The 15,022-nt window shown below is 41.2% G+C and overlaps 2 protein-coding genes across 3 annotated transcripts in view; both read left to right on the forward strand.

The window, feature by feature from the left end:
• Positions 1-1,203: 1,203 nt before the first annotated feature.
• LOC115163122 (protein PXR1) lies at positions 1,204-3,384 on the forward strand. The gene is made up of 4 exons (XM_029714751.1): positions 1,204-1,326; positions 1,806-1,912; positions 2,058-2,279; positions 3,002-3,384. Exons 1-4 carry the CDS (start codon positions 1,305-1,307, stop codon positions 3,026-3,028), a joined length of 378 nt encoding a protein of 125 aa, XP_029570611.1. The 5' UTR covers positions 1,204-1,304; the 3' UTR covers positions 3,029-3,384.
• A 3,051-nt stretch (positions 3,385-6,435) lies between these two features.
• Positions 6,436-15,022, forward strand: part of LOC115163123 (immunoglobulin superfamily member 11) — a 97,952-nt gene continuing 89,365 nt past the window's right edge. For both annotated transcript variants that reach the window (XM_029714752.1, XM_029714753.1), the window contains exon 1: positions 6,436-6,733. In XM_029714752.1, coding sequence (XP_029570612.1) covers positions 6,673-6,733 — 61 coding nt within the window. In that variant the 5' untranslated portion in view covers positions 6,436-6,672. The remainder of the gene's footprint in view (positions 6,734-15,022) is intronic.

Consider the following 15,022-nt stretch of genomic DNA (forward strand, 5'->3'; position numbering starts at 1 on the left):
TCATCAGGCCAGGTAGTCCTGAGGCATGGTCCTAGGGCTCAGGTCCTCAGAGAGAGAGAGAAAATTAGAGGGAGCATACTTAAATTCACATAGGACACTGGATAAATGTGCATTACTGTATTGTACATAGGCTGGTCATCTAGGTTTGGTCCCTGTAGACTTTCCATCACTATGAAGGAAAACAATTACCAATACAGTAATTGAGTACATTGAGACATCAAGTGGTTTGTTATGTGGCTCAGTTGGTACAGTATGGCGCATGCAACACTAGGGGTGTGGGTTTGATTCCCATGGGGGACCAGTACACTACTGTAAGTCGCTCTGGATAAGAACATCTACTAAAATGTAAAAGGAGTAAATAAACCATTTCAGTTTACACACAGAAATAAGTTGTGTTTGCTAAGTATTTCAAGAAACTGGAAAACATATCAAGCAAGTATTTTTATATTCCACAAGTATTATCAGATTAACTTTTGTACAGATAATTATCAGACTCAAGTTACAAATGCTGGTAAACACTCTAATACAAATACATTTAGTTTAAATGTTTTCACAAAAGTAGTGCATCGGATTTTTACTGGTCCTGTTTTTTTTTCTTCTTCTGCATGTTGCGGCCGATCGCTCCCCTACCTAGGCCTAGTGACGTCACATAATTGGCCGAAAGCCGGAAAGGAAGAGCGCCCTTCTCATATCAAACAGTGATCTGCGCCACTCGAATCTGGTCCATCGTCCACAAACATACAACATCTCTTTTCCATAAAATAAATGTTTGAATTTTTCAAACCAGTTTTCCTTGGGAAGGCAAATAAACACAGAATCCTACTCATTACTACGCGTGCTTGACTACGTCACTTTTGTGCGGTCTTTGCGGTCGGCTTGAGCCGGGCGCTGTTTCATCACTTTTCACCCGATGTAACCCGGGCCAGATAAGCGACCCCTCCCTCCGTGATGGCAGTCTCAGACTAAGTATCCTATGTAGCGAACGACACAGCAGTGGAATAATTTCGTTTGAATCGTCAGGCTAAAGGACTAAGACTCCACAAGGTCTGTTCCACACTGCCCCAACCAGGGGCACTTTCAAAACCGTAAAAAACGGGGAAGAAACATGAACATTCTTATTGGACAAAATCAGATCGTCCCGCCTCCATTTAAAAACCCTTGTGCCTTCTGAACAACACGAACGTGTTTTGGTCACGTGGTTGCGGGGTGGGGTCAACAGGTAGGTGCATCGCGTGACATTTTCCGTTTAAAGGGCAAAGTTGTTCCTGCAGGTTGTCACTACCGTTGTGTGCTCCCAAGACAACATGGATTTCGATTTGGCTTCAGGTAATTCTTGATTTCATAATTGCATTCAACTCTAAAATATTGTTTGAACTACAGTAACTACAGAGTATCCATTTCTCTATTGATTTGATGGTTATTAGTCTGATGCAAGCCAGGTCTTTTCCTATTATTTCAGCGGATTGAATGTGCATTTCACACCTGTCAAACATTGAATTATTCCAAAGACTGCCTTAGTTGAGACAATATATTTATGTTATTAATAGTAGAAGGCAAATGTGCATCAAAATGACATTATTAGTAATCTAGATTAGCAATCTAACATGGACAGGTGGAGTAGGCCTTTTGTCCTCTCACTTGAAGAAAGCATAGTGGAGAAATTGAGAAAAGGCACTGTCTACTTATTGCTGTTGAGGATGATTAACCTGTAATTTAATGAAATGGTTCTGGTCAGTTTATTAGGCTGTGATTGTTCATGTAAAGATCACTGTAAGCCTACATGTCAGGTATCTTATTTCCCACAGCTGTAGGTAAAGATGATCAGGTGAAAAAGGATGATGCCTCTGGCCAGGAACAGAATGCCCTCTTTGGATGGGGGAAGAAGAAGGACAAAGATGGGGATAAGGACAAGGTAAGAAACATACTGTTACCATTACCTAAACCAGTTGCTTTATTAGTGTGCCAATTATATTTCAGCCATCAATGGCAATCTGTGTGCAACTAATGCTGATACACACACTGCATACAAAGTATCCTGACTGTCTACCAACTTTTAGAGTGCATCCAAGGACAAAGTCAAATCAAAGGACCGCAAGGACAGTGACAAATCGAAGGACCATAAGGAGGACAAAGACAAGTCTAAGGAACATAAGGACAAGAAACATGGTGACAAGAAGGACAAAGGTCATAAGAAGAAGAAAGACAAGAAGCCCAAAGAGCATAAGGACAAAGATGATGGGCATGGGTCTTCTTCTTCCTCCTCGTCCAGCAGTGATGAGGTAGTGTACATTTAGCCTTGATTTGTTCAGTGTTTAAAAGAAAAAAGAAAAAAAACGTTTTATTATTCTTCCAAAGAATGTTCATGTATGACTGCTATAGAATGTGGTCCAACAAGCCGTGTTGACAACCACACCATTAGTTCAAGGGTTCCTTACTATCAACATGGGTAAGGCCATAGAGGCTGTACAGGCCATACCAACTGTGGTAGTTTTATCAGGCTAAATGCCCTAGTTATGTATGAGTGGTTGGCGTTGTCATTTACAACACTTGAGACTCAGAACTTTTACTATCAAATACGGTTCCGTGCACTTTATCAGCTAGTAAAACCATTTTAGAAACAGTTATCTCCTTCGCAGTCTTTATTGCTGCTGCATAGCTATCTGTTGTTGATAGGTACATGGACAAGACTGTAAGACTCATCAGACATTTTATAACCTCGGTCATGTCTTACTTTTTATGCAAACTAGGCTGACGTAAAAGAGAAAATGGACATGACTGCTCTGAGTTACTAGGTGTGTCTGTGAATACAGATCAGATAGGAGCGCAATAAAAAGGTGTTACCTGCCCTACAGTCACATATCAGGGCCTGACTGCATATTTCACTCAAAACAAGTGTTATTATTAGTACATGTAATGGTTCATACTGGCACCTTGATATTGTCATAATCGCTAGGGTTTTATGGCTTATCTTTTATTAAATGTATGTCTTTTGTCATTTTAGGATGAAGGCAAGAATAAGCATCACTGATTCTGGTGCTGTGAGGAGGTGCTACTGCCAGTCAACCCTGATCTCAATGTTTTCTACTGCAGTGTCGATGCATGATATTTACTGTGTACCGTTTCCTTGTTGTTCCTGATTTATATTTTGATGTGCCAGACTGTAAAGTAGTGTGTTTTACAACAGAACATTAAACACGACAACCAGGGTATATGGTGAATGTCAAGATTTTTTTTTTTTTAGACATCTTTCCTCCCTAGTGAAAAGTCTAAAGTCCACCAGAAGGGGGAGGTGTTTTTCATTTTAATATTTGTTTAATAGATTGAATACAATTGATTGGCAAACATTATGTTCAAGTTTTTTTGGATAAATTGTCCAGTTCAAAAGATTGAATTGCATTCTTTTTGTTTATTTTAGCACAATTTATGGGAAAACTCAATGTTCTTAGTTTGAAATATAAAGCATAAGGGAGGACAAATACCTAGGTGTCTGGTTAGACTGTGAACTCTCCTTCCAGACTCACATTAAGCATCTCCAATCCAGAATTAAATCTAGAAATGGCTTCCTTTTTCGCAACAAAGCATCCTTCACTCATGCTGCCAAACATACCCTCGTAAAACTGACTATCCTACCGATCCTTGACTTCGGCGATGTCATTTACAAAATAGCCTCCAACACTCTACTGAGCAAATTGGATGCAGTCTATCACAGTACCATCCATTTTGTCACCAAAGCCCCATATACTACCCACCACTGCAACCTGTATGCTCTCGTTGGCTGGCCCTCTCTTCATATTCGTCGCCAAAACCACTGGCTCCACGTCATCTATAAGTCTTTGCTAGGTAAAGCCCCGCCTTATCTCAACTCACTGGTCACCATAGCAGCACCCACCCGTAGCACGTGCTCCTGCAGGTACATCTCACTGGTCACCCCCAAAGCCAATTCATCCCTTGGACGTCTTTCCTTCCAGTTCTCTGTTGCCAATGACTGGAACGAACTGCAAAAATCACTGAAGCTGGAGACTCATATCTACCTCACTAGCTTTAAGCACCAGCTGTCAGAACAGATCACTGCTCCTGTACATAGCCCATCTGTAAATAGTCCATCCAACTACCTCATCCCCCATACTGTTATTTATTTTGCACCCCAGTATCTCTACTTGCACACTCATCTTCTGTACATCTATCACTCCAGTGTTTAATTGCTATATTGTAATTATTTCACCACTATGGCCTATTTTATTACCTTACCTCCCTTATCCTATCTCATTTGCACACACTGTATATAGACTTTTTCTATTGTATTATAGACTGCATGTTTGTTTATTCCATGTGTAACTCTGTGTTTGTTTGTGTCGCACTGCTTTGATTTATCTTGGCCAGGTCGCAGTTGTAAATGAGAACATGTTCTCAACTAGCCTACCTGGTTAAATAAAGGTGAAAAATATTAAATAATATATTTATATATATATATATATATATATATATATACCCAAAGGTTTCCTCAACAGGGGATAGTGTTAAAAGTGGGACATAGGTACAGTGCATGTTCAGTACAAACATATTGTACTCTGACTATGCAGTGTGAAGATAGGAGTCCATTCCTTGTCTAACCTGAATTGACCTAGTGAGCAGGTGCACTGGCCTGGAGTAAATTCATTCTACAAAACTAGGAAAAGCAAAGCTGCACAAGATGCATGACACAGCAAAAGCCAGGCAGTGTTTCCTTAACATGGCATCAATATTCAAGTGGACGTGAACTCTAACAGGGGTTGTCAGGAAAGAAGAATTAAAACATTTAACGTACATATCTTGCTTCACATTCTTAATCTTTTATATCGGACGGAAAAAGAACAATGGAGCGATTGCAAAATGTATCAATAATAAATCAGTGTCTTTGGATGCTTCCATTTCTGTATGGTAACTCCTCTATCACACTTGGCTGTATCCCGGTTGGGATGCATAGGAGTGGAGATGAACAGATGGGCTGTATATCTTCCTAGTGAACTTGTCAGCAGAACTGTAGGGTCACTTTTCATTTATGCTTTCATGGTTTATGAAATTAACATGACAAGTAGCTTCTAGTAAAAACACACAATGGTATGCTCATATGTACGGTGTCGGCTACTGTATACACTGTCACACTTGCATTTAAGAATAATTTGAGTGTTACTGCTTTCTCAAATCAGAAGGTAGTGACCAGGGGTGCTTTAAGATCCAGTATTCATAATATCTGATAACATACGTCAGGGTTCTATAAAATGGCGGCAGTATGTCAGAAATCAAACAGTCTGAATGGCCTCCGGTATAAATAGCTACTCCTTACGTTGCTCAAGTCAGGAGTGACAGACATATGCTTTGGAAACCCCTGCCAACAACCCCAGGCAGTACGGAAGCACTGGCCCTTGTCACGCCTTCTCATCTCCTCTCATACATTTTTAATGACTCAACAGTCAGAAAAGTTGAATAAGGGAAACATTTTTCATCAAATGTTTGTCTACAAAACCTTGACAGATTAAAAAAAAGCTGTTTTTTATATCTAGATTTGGCCCAGAAGTGCTCAGGCTTTATGCCTGCAGTGTTTTTAGTGAAACACAGGGAGTATTTTGTGCTGAGCTGTGTGTGGTAAGATCACGTTTTGTTCAAGAGAACACATTGACAGTTGCCCCCCTTTTGAGAGCTGTTGTTGTGTGTTGCTGGCTTTATAATATGGGCGGTGGTGACAGAAAACTGTCAGCTTGAAAAACTAAACTGTGTTGGTTTGCTGTTACAGGTATGAAGAAAACACCTTTTTTGAAATTGAATTGGGCCTGTACTTTCTGAAAAGCTTGTCACTTCTGCAGAATTAAGATGGGCATGAAAGCTGGATCAATCAATCAAGCAAAACTTTCAATAAACCAGATAAATGTTAACCTGGCAACTCCATAGCCTTTATCTACTTCATATCAGCTTTTATTCAGCACGTGAATTGCATGCATAATGCAGTACATCCTTATACATTGGAGCTGGCTTCAACCGTGCACTGCGGGATGCAGTTGCCTACCAAGCACATACAGTGGCTTTTTTTTTGTCACCAGAGGGGGGCATTACTACCTCTAGTCTAGACTGGCGTCACTGGTCTCCTGGCAACAGTACGGGCGAGTTCTCGATCAAGGTTCCAAATAGAATGCTGTACAGAAAAGGAGTGCATGTTTAGCATTGAGAACCATGGGCCTGCCTTGTACAAGAAGAAACAATTACCCTTTAAGAAATGATCACGTTTCATGTCTTCTGTGAATTTGTATATACTACATCAAGACTGCCGACAATTTTCAGAACGTGCGTAATTGATTAAATGGAAAATATCAAGTGCTGTCAGCTGACAAAATAGTGCGAGTGTGCGACCAACAAAAAAAACAACCCTGAAACGAAAAGAAAGGACGTCCAAGAAGGAGCAGCGGTTTAGTGTGGCGTTAGACTATGATGAGATGCAACCTTTAGTTGCTCTTTCTACTTTTAGAAAATGTAACATTTTGTTTTGCTACATAAAACGCATCTGATTATCGCGTAAACCACTGGGACTGTATTCATGTATGTTGTTTCGAGAGACCGTTACTTTCCATCAAATAAACTGTGAAATAACGATTTACTAAATCAAGAAGCCACACAAAACGACTTGCCAAGTACTTACGAACCATGATTAAATTCCATAATTCGGACCTATGGATTGCTTGGCTGGTTTTATTTTGCATGGAAGGTAAGACATTTATTACTTTAAAAAGTTTGTAGGCCTAACTACTTGTGTGCCATTAAACTGTCCATCCCATCGTAACACCATGAAGAAGAAAAAATATTATGAAAAAAATAATTGACCATAATTGATTATTTTTGACAAATAAGATTGGCCTACCCAACCATTTTTTAAATTAATGTTGTATTATATCAATGTGATCATGAGGAAATGATTGGGATACAATATTGCATTTGTGTAATCTATGATTGTAATATAGGCGAATTTGGAATTACAATTGTGCCATGGAAGCAACCTCGCTAAGAGCGCATGCCATGCTTGATCCTTCCCTTAATATTTGAATCTCTCTGTAAACCCCCTCCATTCCAGCACATTCTAAAGCAATGATTTAGAATTACTTTGTTTAAATATGTTTTCCCATATCGCATGAAAATCACTTTTGATTGCTTTCATATGCACACGATGGGCGTTTTTGGAACATCGGACAGGGAGCCCAAATCTGTATTCTCTTTTATAGACAATGCCGTGGATACGGACTGAAACATGTCGTGGAACATTCAGTGTTGGTCTGAGATAGAAACGAAGGTCCATCCAGACGGCAAAAAGGTGCAACCGATAATCCGCGCGATTAGGAAGAGCACTCGATTCCCTGTGACGACGCACCTTGGCCGCCTTGTTGTTGTAGCTGTTCAAGCACAACCTCATAAGAAGTTTTCAGAATATAGATGGGAACTAGGTGGGGGTAGACGACAATAATATACAAAGCTAATGATTCATATTTAATTAATCTTTATATTTTCAACAAAGTATGTCCAGAACAAATTGAAATGGCCAATGTTTGTGGAATATATTCCCAACATGTACCTGCACCCTCAGGATTCTGTCTCACATGTTTGTGTATCACAGAGAAGTGGCATTGTGAATTCTTGTTTGATCCAATTGAGTGCTAGATATTGAACATAACTACTATAGATTTAGATTTTAGTCATTTAGCAGATGCTCTTATCCAGAGCGACTTACAGTAGTGAATGCATACATTTCATACATTTTTCTTTTTCTGTGCTGGCCCTGTGTGTGATGGCTGCTGTCATCCTTATTCAATAGTGGACTGAGACAGAGCATCCTTCTCCCCATCCCTTCTAAGTCTACTCGTGTAATCAGTGTCTCACTTTATCTGCTCTGTGATCCAGTGGAAAATGCAAGAGTTCAAAGGATGAGGTGCAGCAGTTCTCCCTTGTACTCCAAAGAGATGGTTCATACTGCACAATGTATCCAAAGGAGACGCATAACTGAACATAAATTGTCAATTTACTTTTGAAATATGTTCTCTATCTAGGTGTTTGTCTCTATAAATACTCTAAACTGGCAATAGATTTCTTCTCTGATGTCTTCTTGTTTCTGCTGTATATTGATATTGACCTCCCCTGGGTGCAATGTGCATCTCACGAATCATCACTCATTGATGTGAATTGATCCGATCAACTCATTATCAACTTCCTGAGTTACATCTCTAGTATGGTAAAGCTAGGTCTGTTGATATGGTACTACTGGTTTGTTGGGGTAAAGTGTTCGGGTGAAGAGGAGAGATACAGTGCACTCTATTGGCCCGTGTTACTTCAGCGTCAATTTCCACTGGGCACAAACTGGTTGAATCAATATTGTTTCCATATCATTTCAATGTTGAACCAATGTGGAATTGACATTGAATTGACGTCTGTGTCCAGTGGGTTGTCTCCCTGTGCTGTGGTTTCTCTTCAGCTGACTGTGGCCGTTAGTTTTCGCTAGAACTGCCCTGTGTCTGGAAGAAAGCGTGTCACAAGGGAACTCTCCACGCAAGTGATGCCGGACAGTCCCCTTTACACTGTCGAGTTCACTGAAGGTCCCTTCAAACTGGCAGCCTTAGTTGGAAAAAAAGCCTGTCTTCAAGCAAAGCCTTCATACATAATGTTGCATTCCTGTCAATTAGCTAAGGCCAGGCAGACCAAGTACAGACATTCAGATACATGCAAAGCATAAAGTGATGCAGAAAAAGTTTGATGTTAAAAAATACTTTTCCAGAGCTGGTTCAAGGGACTTTTAAAAGGACAGAATAAATGGCGGATTGGTTCTGCTTGTGAAATGATGCCCAGGGCAATACCCAGAGTGTCTCTCCATGGCCGGCTCTAAAGATTTCACCAGATAGCTGGAGGGCTGGAGAACCAATCCGGCATGCTGATCAATTCTGCAAATGAAATGTATCTGAAGTTGTGTTCCTGAACTTTTCAACTAGTTGTTGTTGTTGAATATAATGCCTTTTAAATTGCCTGGTTCCACCAGTGCCCCAATGTAGTGGCTTCTCGTTTGAAGTTCTCCACACCCCATGATTTAAATGCTGTGTTGGGAAGATGAGGAGTCGGCCTAGGCGACACATACAACAAAAAAAGCAGCAATGAAAAAAACTCAATAGCAGTAAGGTACTTTATTTGCATCAATTTAACCCAGATTTCTTGGCAAAAAAGAGTTTCTCTGCAGGTACTGTAAGCTTTAACCCTCCAGATTATCAACAGGCTTTCTAAATTACCATAACCCAAGCAAAAGTAGGGGTGTTAACCGGGTGTCTTGGCTGAATTCCCTAAGCTGCCATGGCCAGTTTCCTCTACACTGCGACTCTTACCCAAGTCGTTGTGGTAATTTAGAATAAGTTCAATCAACTTACCTGCCAAAATCAAGGTAAACAAATAGAACAGACCTGAACAGAGAAATACGACTGACACGGCAGAGGTATCCCTGAAAAGAGAAGCACTCAAGGGAGAGAGCTGGGAAAGCAGTGCTCAGTGACGCAAAACAAACTGTCTCTGTAATCATCTGTGATCCTTCATGATGACTCTCCTTTCTAAATGATATTGAATATATGATTTCAATAATCAAGTACGATTTCTACTTTAGATATGTGCTCAAATAATTTGTTTGTTTTTCCCCACTAAAAAGGAGCAGCTGGAATGTGTGTAGGACAGATGGAAGTTTCCACCTCGATTATTTTAAAGCTAAAAATAGCTTCTCAAAAATTTAAAAGACCTTTGGGACTGCTTGAAAAGTTCATGTGCATGAGCGACAGAGACGAGCGAGGAGGACGAGCCTTCAAAAGAATGCTGTGATAGCTGGTTCTGGGGAAATGTATGAATTAATGATGGAGATATTTGAGAGAGAGAAAGCACTGGCAGACAGTTGCCTGCTTAGGACTTTACTAACAGTACCCAAAAGAGAAGCTTGCGGTGGTTGAGCCAAGTTAATGCCCAAACACCTCGGTCCAATGTGTGGTCATTGCTGTTTGGGATTCGAGGGTTTGGTAGCCTAGCTGTTAAGAGCTTTGGGCAAGTAACCGAAAGGTCGCTGGTTTGAATCCCCAAGCTGACAAGGTGAAAAATCTGTCGATGTGCCCTTGAGCAAGGCACTAATTGCTCCTGTAAGTCTTTCTGGATAAGAGCGTCTGCTAAATAACCAAAATGTAAATCTCATTAATGTCATCAAACCGAGCTGGGATTAAGAATACACACACTTCTATTGGCTAGAGATAGATAGGAGAGTTTGTGTCAGAAAGGCAGTGGATTCAAACCCTTGCCCGAGACGGCATGTGTGTTCTGAAGGTTGCGGCTCTAACCACTAGGCTGCATGCGTACGGTATGAGCATCTGTCCACAACTTCCTGTTTGGACGCTGTTGGGAGTGAGGTGAGGGACGCATTTGTGGTTCACACACTAACCTGTCTTTTAAATGTGGATTCCCTGTCCCCGTGCGTTGCTCCCAGGGGTTCTACATCTTTTAGGCGGATGTTGTCGTCCTGTAGTAGCATCCAGCGAATGCCCTCAACTTTCCGTTTTAGATTTCCAGCTTCAGTGGCTTGAAATTTGATGGCATTGCACGGGAGTGTTCGAGAAATGTCCCGTGTCTATCTATCTGTAGTACAGAGACAGTCTTGTACCGTGCTTTATGTAGATTGCTATTTTAGTGCTGTAACCTTGGTTCATAATTTTTAACACCAACGTAAAATGTTAAGCTTACATGGCAAGCATTTAAAGGCTATCATGAAACTTCCCAGGTACAATTCTTATTCATAACATTTAAACCTACAATGCCCATAAGACACCTTGCCTACTTGTGCGTTAGCCTATCATAATCCTCCAATAGTATCTGATAGAGGATTGTTATGTATCAGGGCATTAGCAAGGGTTGTTTGTTTAGAAACCGAGGGGTCAGGGGAATCAATGGGTCAGAAGGTAGAGTAGTGTGCTCTAATTCCCTTGGCATGGCAGTGAGTGAGCATCCCAAAGGTTTAATGCTCTCCTGCCCTGGTATGACCACATAGCTGCTGTAATCCACCTCACATACTGGCCACCAACCATCATCACTTTCTAAATGCATAGTGTCTGCATGTGAGCTTTTTCTCAGGTACAAGGAGTCATTCAAACTCAAACGTGAGTTTATTCGAATACACATTGCTACCATGAAATCCAAATCATCATAACCCTATAGACTAGAGGGAATAGAGACATGACCTCTTGAACCTGGTAGAGCTGACGATTGGAGGTTATGCCCCAGACCATAGTAATGGCTTCCAATTCCGAGAGTGATTTTATGTGGTTGAAGACCATTATGTCTGTGATGAAACAACTCAATATTACACGGCTCGAGTGAAAACAGGAAGACCAGGAAAGTGTATTGACCAGATAATTGCCATTCTCAATACATGGAGTATAATTCATATTCTTCTGAATGTAATTTAGAAAATTTGCACATAGCTGCACCCAGCGTGTCGTCTGGCGCTCTGTAACGGTGACTTCCGCGTTTCATCCCTCGAGGTACGGTTACGGACCTCCGTCAATAGCTTTCATGTGCCTGGGAAATACACTTTCACTTTAATATATTCAGTGTGCCAGCGTGAGGTGTGCAAAATTTAAAATGCTTTGAAAAGGTTTTTCTTTTTATTGTCATTTCAATGTTGGAAGCTTTTAAATGTTAACGGAGGTGGTGTGCTCTCACTGATGGCTGTTTGTCTGTATGTGATGCAGCCAATGGCTAGTGTATGTTTTCTTTTTACTCCAGAAAACCCAACTCAGGGGACACTGTAGGTCAACGTCAGTCAAGTGCCACTGCGCTACAAAATGCCTCGTTTGTCAAGATAAATATCACTTTTCAACCTCTGGAACCGGTCGTTCTATTGCAATTTCATGATGTTCCTCTGACATTAAACACAATTAATAGATATTTATACTATTCAAATTCGTATCAGATTAAACATAACACCAGTATTTTCTTTAATGTTGCTGTGATTTTCTGAAGGAAATCTGTAAAGGAATCATCTAGAGAGATCTCCAGAGAAGCAGCAGAATATAGAGACACTCTACTGCATTAAACATGCCACCAGCTTTTCACAGCCATAGGTAATTCATAACCTGACTGGGTGTTATGCCTCTCTCTCTCGCTCTCTGCTTAGCCCCATATCTTATGTTAAGCCTTACCAATCAATGCATTTGTCAAAATAAATGGTGTAGCTTTGATGTAGTGCTTCATAAAGCCATCGATTCGCAGGCTTCCACCTAAGAAGATGTATGTTTCCTAACCTAGAACTGAAGAATATATCTTCAAAAGATCTCAGAATATGTATACAGCACAGGTTCAGTCTAGTTCTTGAAATTCAAACTAAACATGAATTAGGTTGTAGCTAAGTGATAGACAGCGACTAGCAACGGTATATTTAGCATGCTGAAGAAGTTTATTACATGATATTTTACTTCTCCACAAGAGGACAGCTAGGTTAATGTGTGCTGAGTGTCTGAATTGATCCCTAGTGGTGTGTTGTCTACACAAAGTTTTCACAAGTTCCCTTTCCTCACCCACTTAAACACGAGCCAAAATGGCTTTCTTAGGCTGAGCAACATTACTAGAGTAGGAATGAGCACGTCAGGTCTGATACGTGTTAGAACAGCGGAGTGATGCTTGTTCGTCAAATTTCTGCCCTGCTACAGCTGCCCCGGTCAACTGTAAGTGCTGTTATTGTGAAGTGGTAGGCCACAAAAGCTCACAGAACGGGACCGCAGAGTGCTGAAGCACGTTGTGCGTAAAAAATAATCTGTCCTTGGTTGCAACACTCATTACCGAGTTCCAAACTGCCTCAGGAAGCAACGTCAGCACAAGAAATGTTCATTGGGAGCTTCATGAAATGGGTTTCCATGTCCGGGCAGCCGCACACAAGCCTAAGATCACAATAAGCAATGCCAAGAGTCGGCTGGAGTGGTGTAAAGCTCGCCGCCATTGGAATCTGGAGCAGTGGAAACACGTTCTCTGGAATGATGAATCACTCTTCACTATCTGGCAGTTCGACGGACGAATCTGGGTTTGGCTGTTGCCAGGAGAACGCTACCTGCCCCAATGTATAGTGCCAACTGTAAAGTTTGGTGGAGAAGGAATAATGTTCTGGGGCTGTTTTTCATGGTTATGGCTAGGCTGCTTAGTTCCAGTGAAGGGAAATCTTAACGCTACAGCATACAATGGCATTCTAGACAATTCTGTGCTTCCAACTTTGTGGCAACAGTTTGGGAAAGGACCTTTCCTGTTTCAGCATGACAATGCCCCCGTGCACAAGGCGAGATCCATACAGAAATAGTTTGTTGAGATCGGTGTGGAAGAATTTGACTGGCCTGCACAGAGCCCTGACCTCAACCTCATCAAGCACCTTTGACATGAATTGTAACGCCGACTGCGTGCCAGGCCTAATCGCCCAACATCAGTGCCCGACCTCACTAATGCTCTTGTGGCTGAATGGAAGCAATTCCCCGCAGCAATGTTCCAACATCTAGTGGAAAGTCTTCCCAGAAGAGTGTAGGCTGTTATAGCAGCAAATGGGGGACAAACTCCATATTAACGCCCATGAGTTTGGTGTGAGGTGTCCACATACTTTTGTTCATGTAGTGTATCTATCAGCTGTAATATTAGTAGTGTCCCAAATCCCTGGTCCAGTGGTGTGTTTCCTATTAGTGTGTGTTATCCCACAGCAGAAAAGATTTAGATTCAGGCTATTTGAGGGGCTTTAAGCTAACGTTGTGCACAAGTAACACATGGACGCAAGACAATGTGTAAAATATTAAAGTGCTCCTCTGTTTATTTGCCCCAAATCGTTCGCTAAGACAGGCTTTTCGGCAGATTACAACCCTCAGTTCCCCATGCAGTGATTTATAGATTATAGATAGCTTTGGGTTTATGTATTCACGAGACCCAGTGGACAGCAAGCCTCTTTGGCCCTACCTCACGTGAACTAATTATCACCTCTCTCTACCTCCCTTCGTGTTCTCCTCTTTCCCTCCATCTCTCATCTTTTCTCTCCAGCCACCATCATTTCTCTTTTTCCTCCCTCTATCGTCACACTTCCTGCTCCTCCCCTCTTCGCTCTCCTCCCTCTGAGCCATACTTCACTCCTCTTCTGTGGATCCCGAGCAAAAATGCATCACAATGTTGTGGCCGTGGGAATGAGCTAATGACTAGAGTTGAATCCCTGGTCCTGCGTGCTGTCTGTATAGGTCCTCTGTGGTTATTTTTCAGTTGTCCAACATGCAATACACAGTGTGAACAATGCAATTAACATCAATCTAGTCAATTTGGGTAATTAGCCATGCGCAATTAAGACTATCCCTGCATGTTATCACAACTGTAATTATCCCAAACCAACAATAACCATGCAATTACATTGTTGTCCCATCTTTCAATGTCAACACGGAGAGTAATTCCTCTGTTGATAGATATCGGAGGGAGTGTGTGTATCCCATCATGCATCACAACTGAGATGTCCCCTCTCCTTTTTAAAAGAGAAGACGTGTGCCCCAGTAATCTCTCCTTCTTCCTAAAGTGTGCACTCATTCACTACTGCCCACAAACTTAAAAGCATTGGATTGGTGTTGGAATGAGTTTTCATATACCTGTCATTTCCTTTTAAATCTACAAAGGGAATTTAGCAATTATTCTACTTCATATTCATCATCTCCAGCACCACCCCAATGTGAAAATGTTTATGTTTTGTAGTAAAAAAGACAATGGTTTCCAATGACATCATCAGTGTGCATCGTGTGACGTTTTTTGCCTACTAATTGGTTGATGATGTCATTGGAAATGCATCTTCCTCTATCTTTTTTACCCCAAAACATAGAAATGCACCATTTTCACATATGTTGATGTTGGAGTAGTGCTGGAGATTTTACATTTACATTTTAGTCATTTAGCAGACGCTCTTATCCAGAGCAACTTACAGTAGTGAATGCATACATTTCAT

Source organism: Salmo trutta, chromosome 26 (genome assembly GCF_901001165.1).
Source record: "Salmo trutta chromosome 26, fSalTru1.1, whole genome shotgun sequence".
In the NCBI taxonomy this organism is placed as follows: Eukaryota; Metazoa; Chordata; class Actinopteri; order Salmoniformes; family Salmonidae; genus Salmo; species Salmo trutta.

Coding starts and splice junctions, on each gene's coding strand:
- LOC115163122 (XM_029714751.1), top strand. CDS start 1,305: ATGGATTTCGATTTGGCTTCAG. Junction 1,327..1,805: donor GGATTTCGATTTGGCTTCAG/GTAATTCTTGAT, acceptor TATTTCCCACAG/CTGTAGGTAAAGATGATCAG. Junction 1,913..2,057: donor AAGATGGGGATAAGGACAAG/GTAAGAAACATA, acceptor ACCAACTTTTAG/AGTGCATCCAAGGACAAAGT.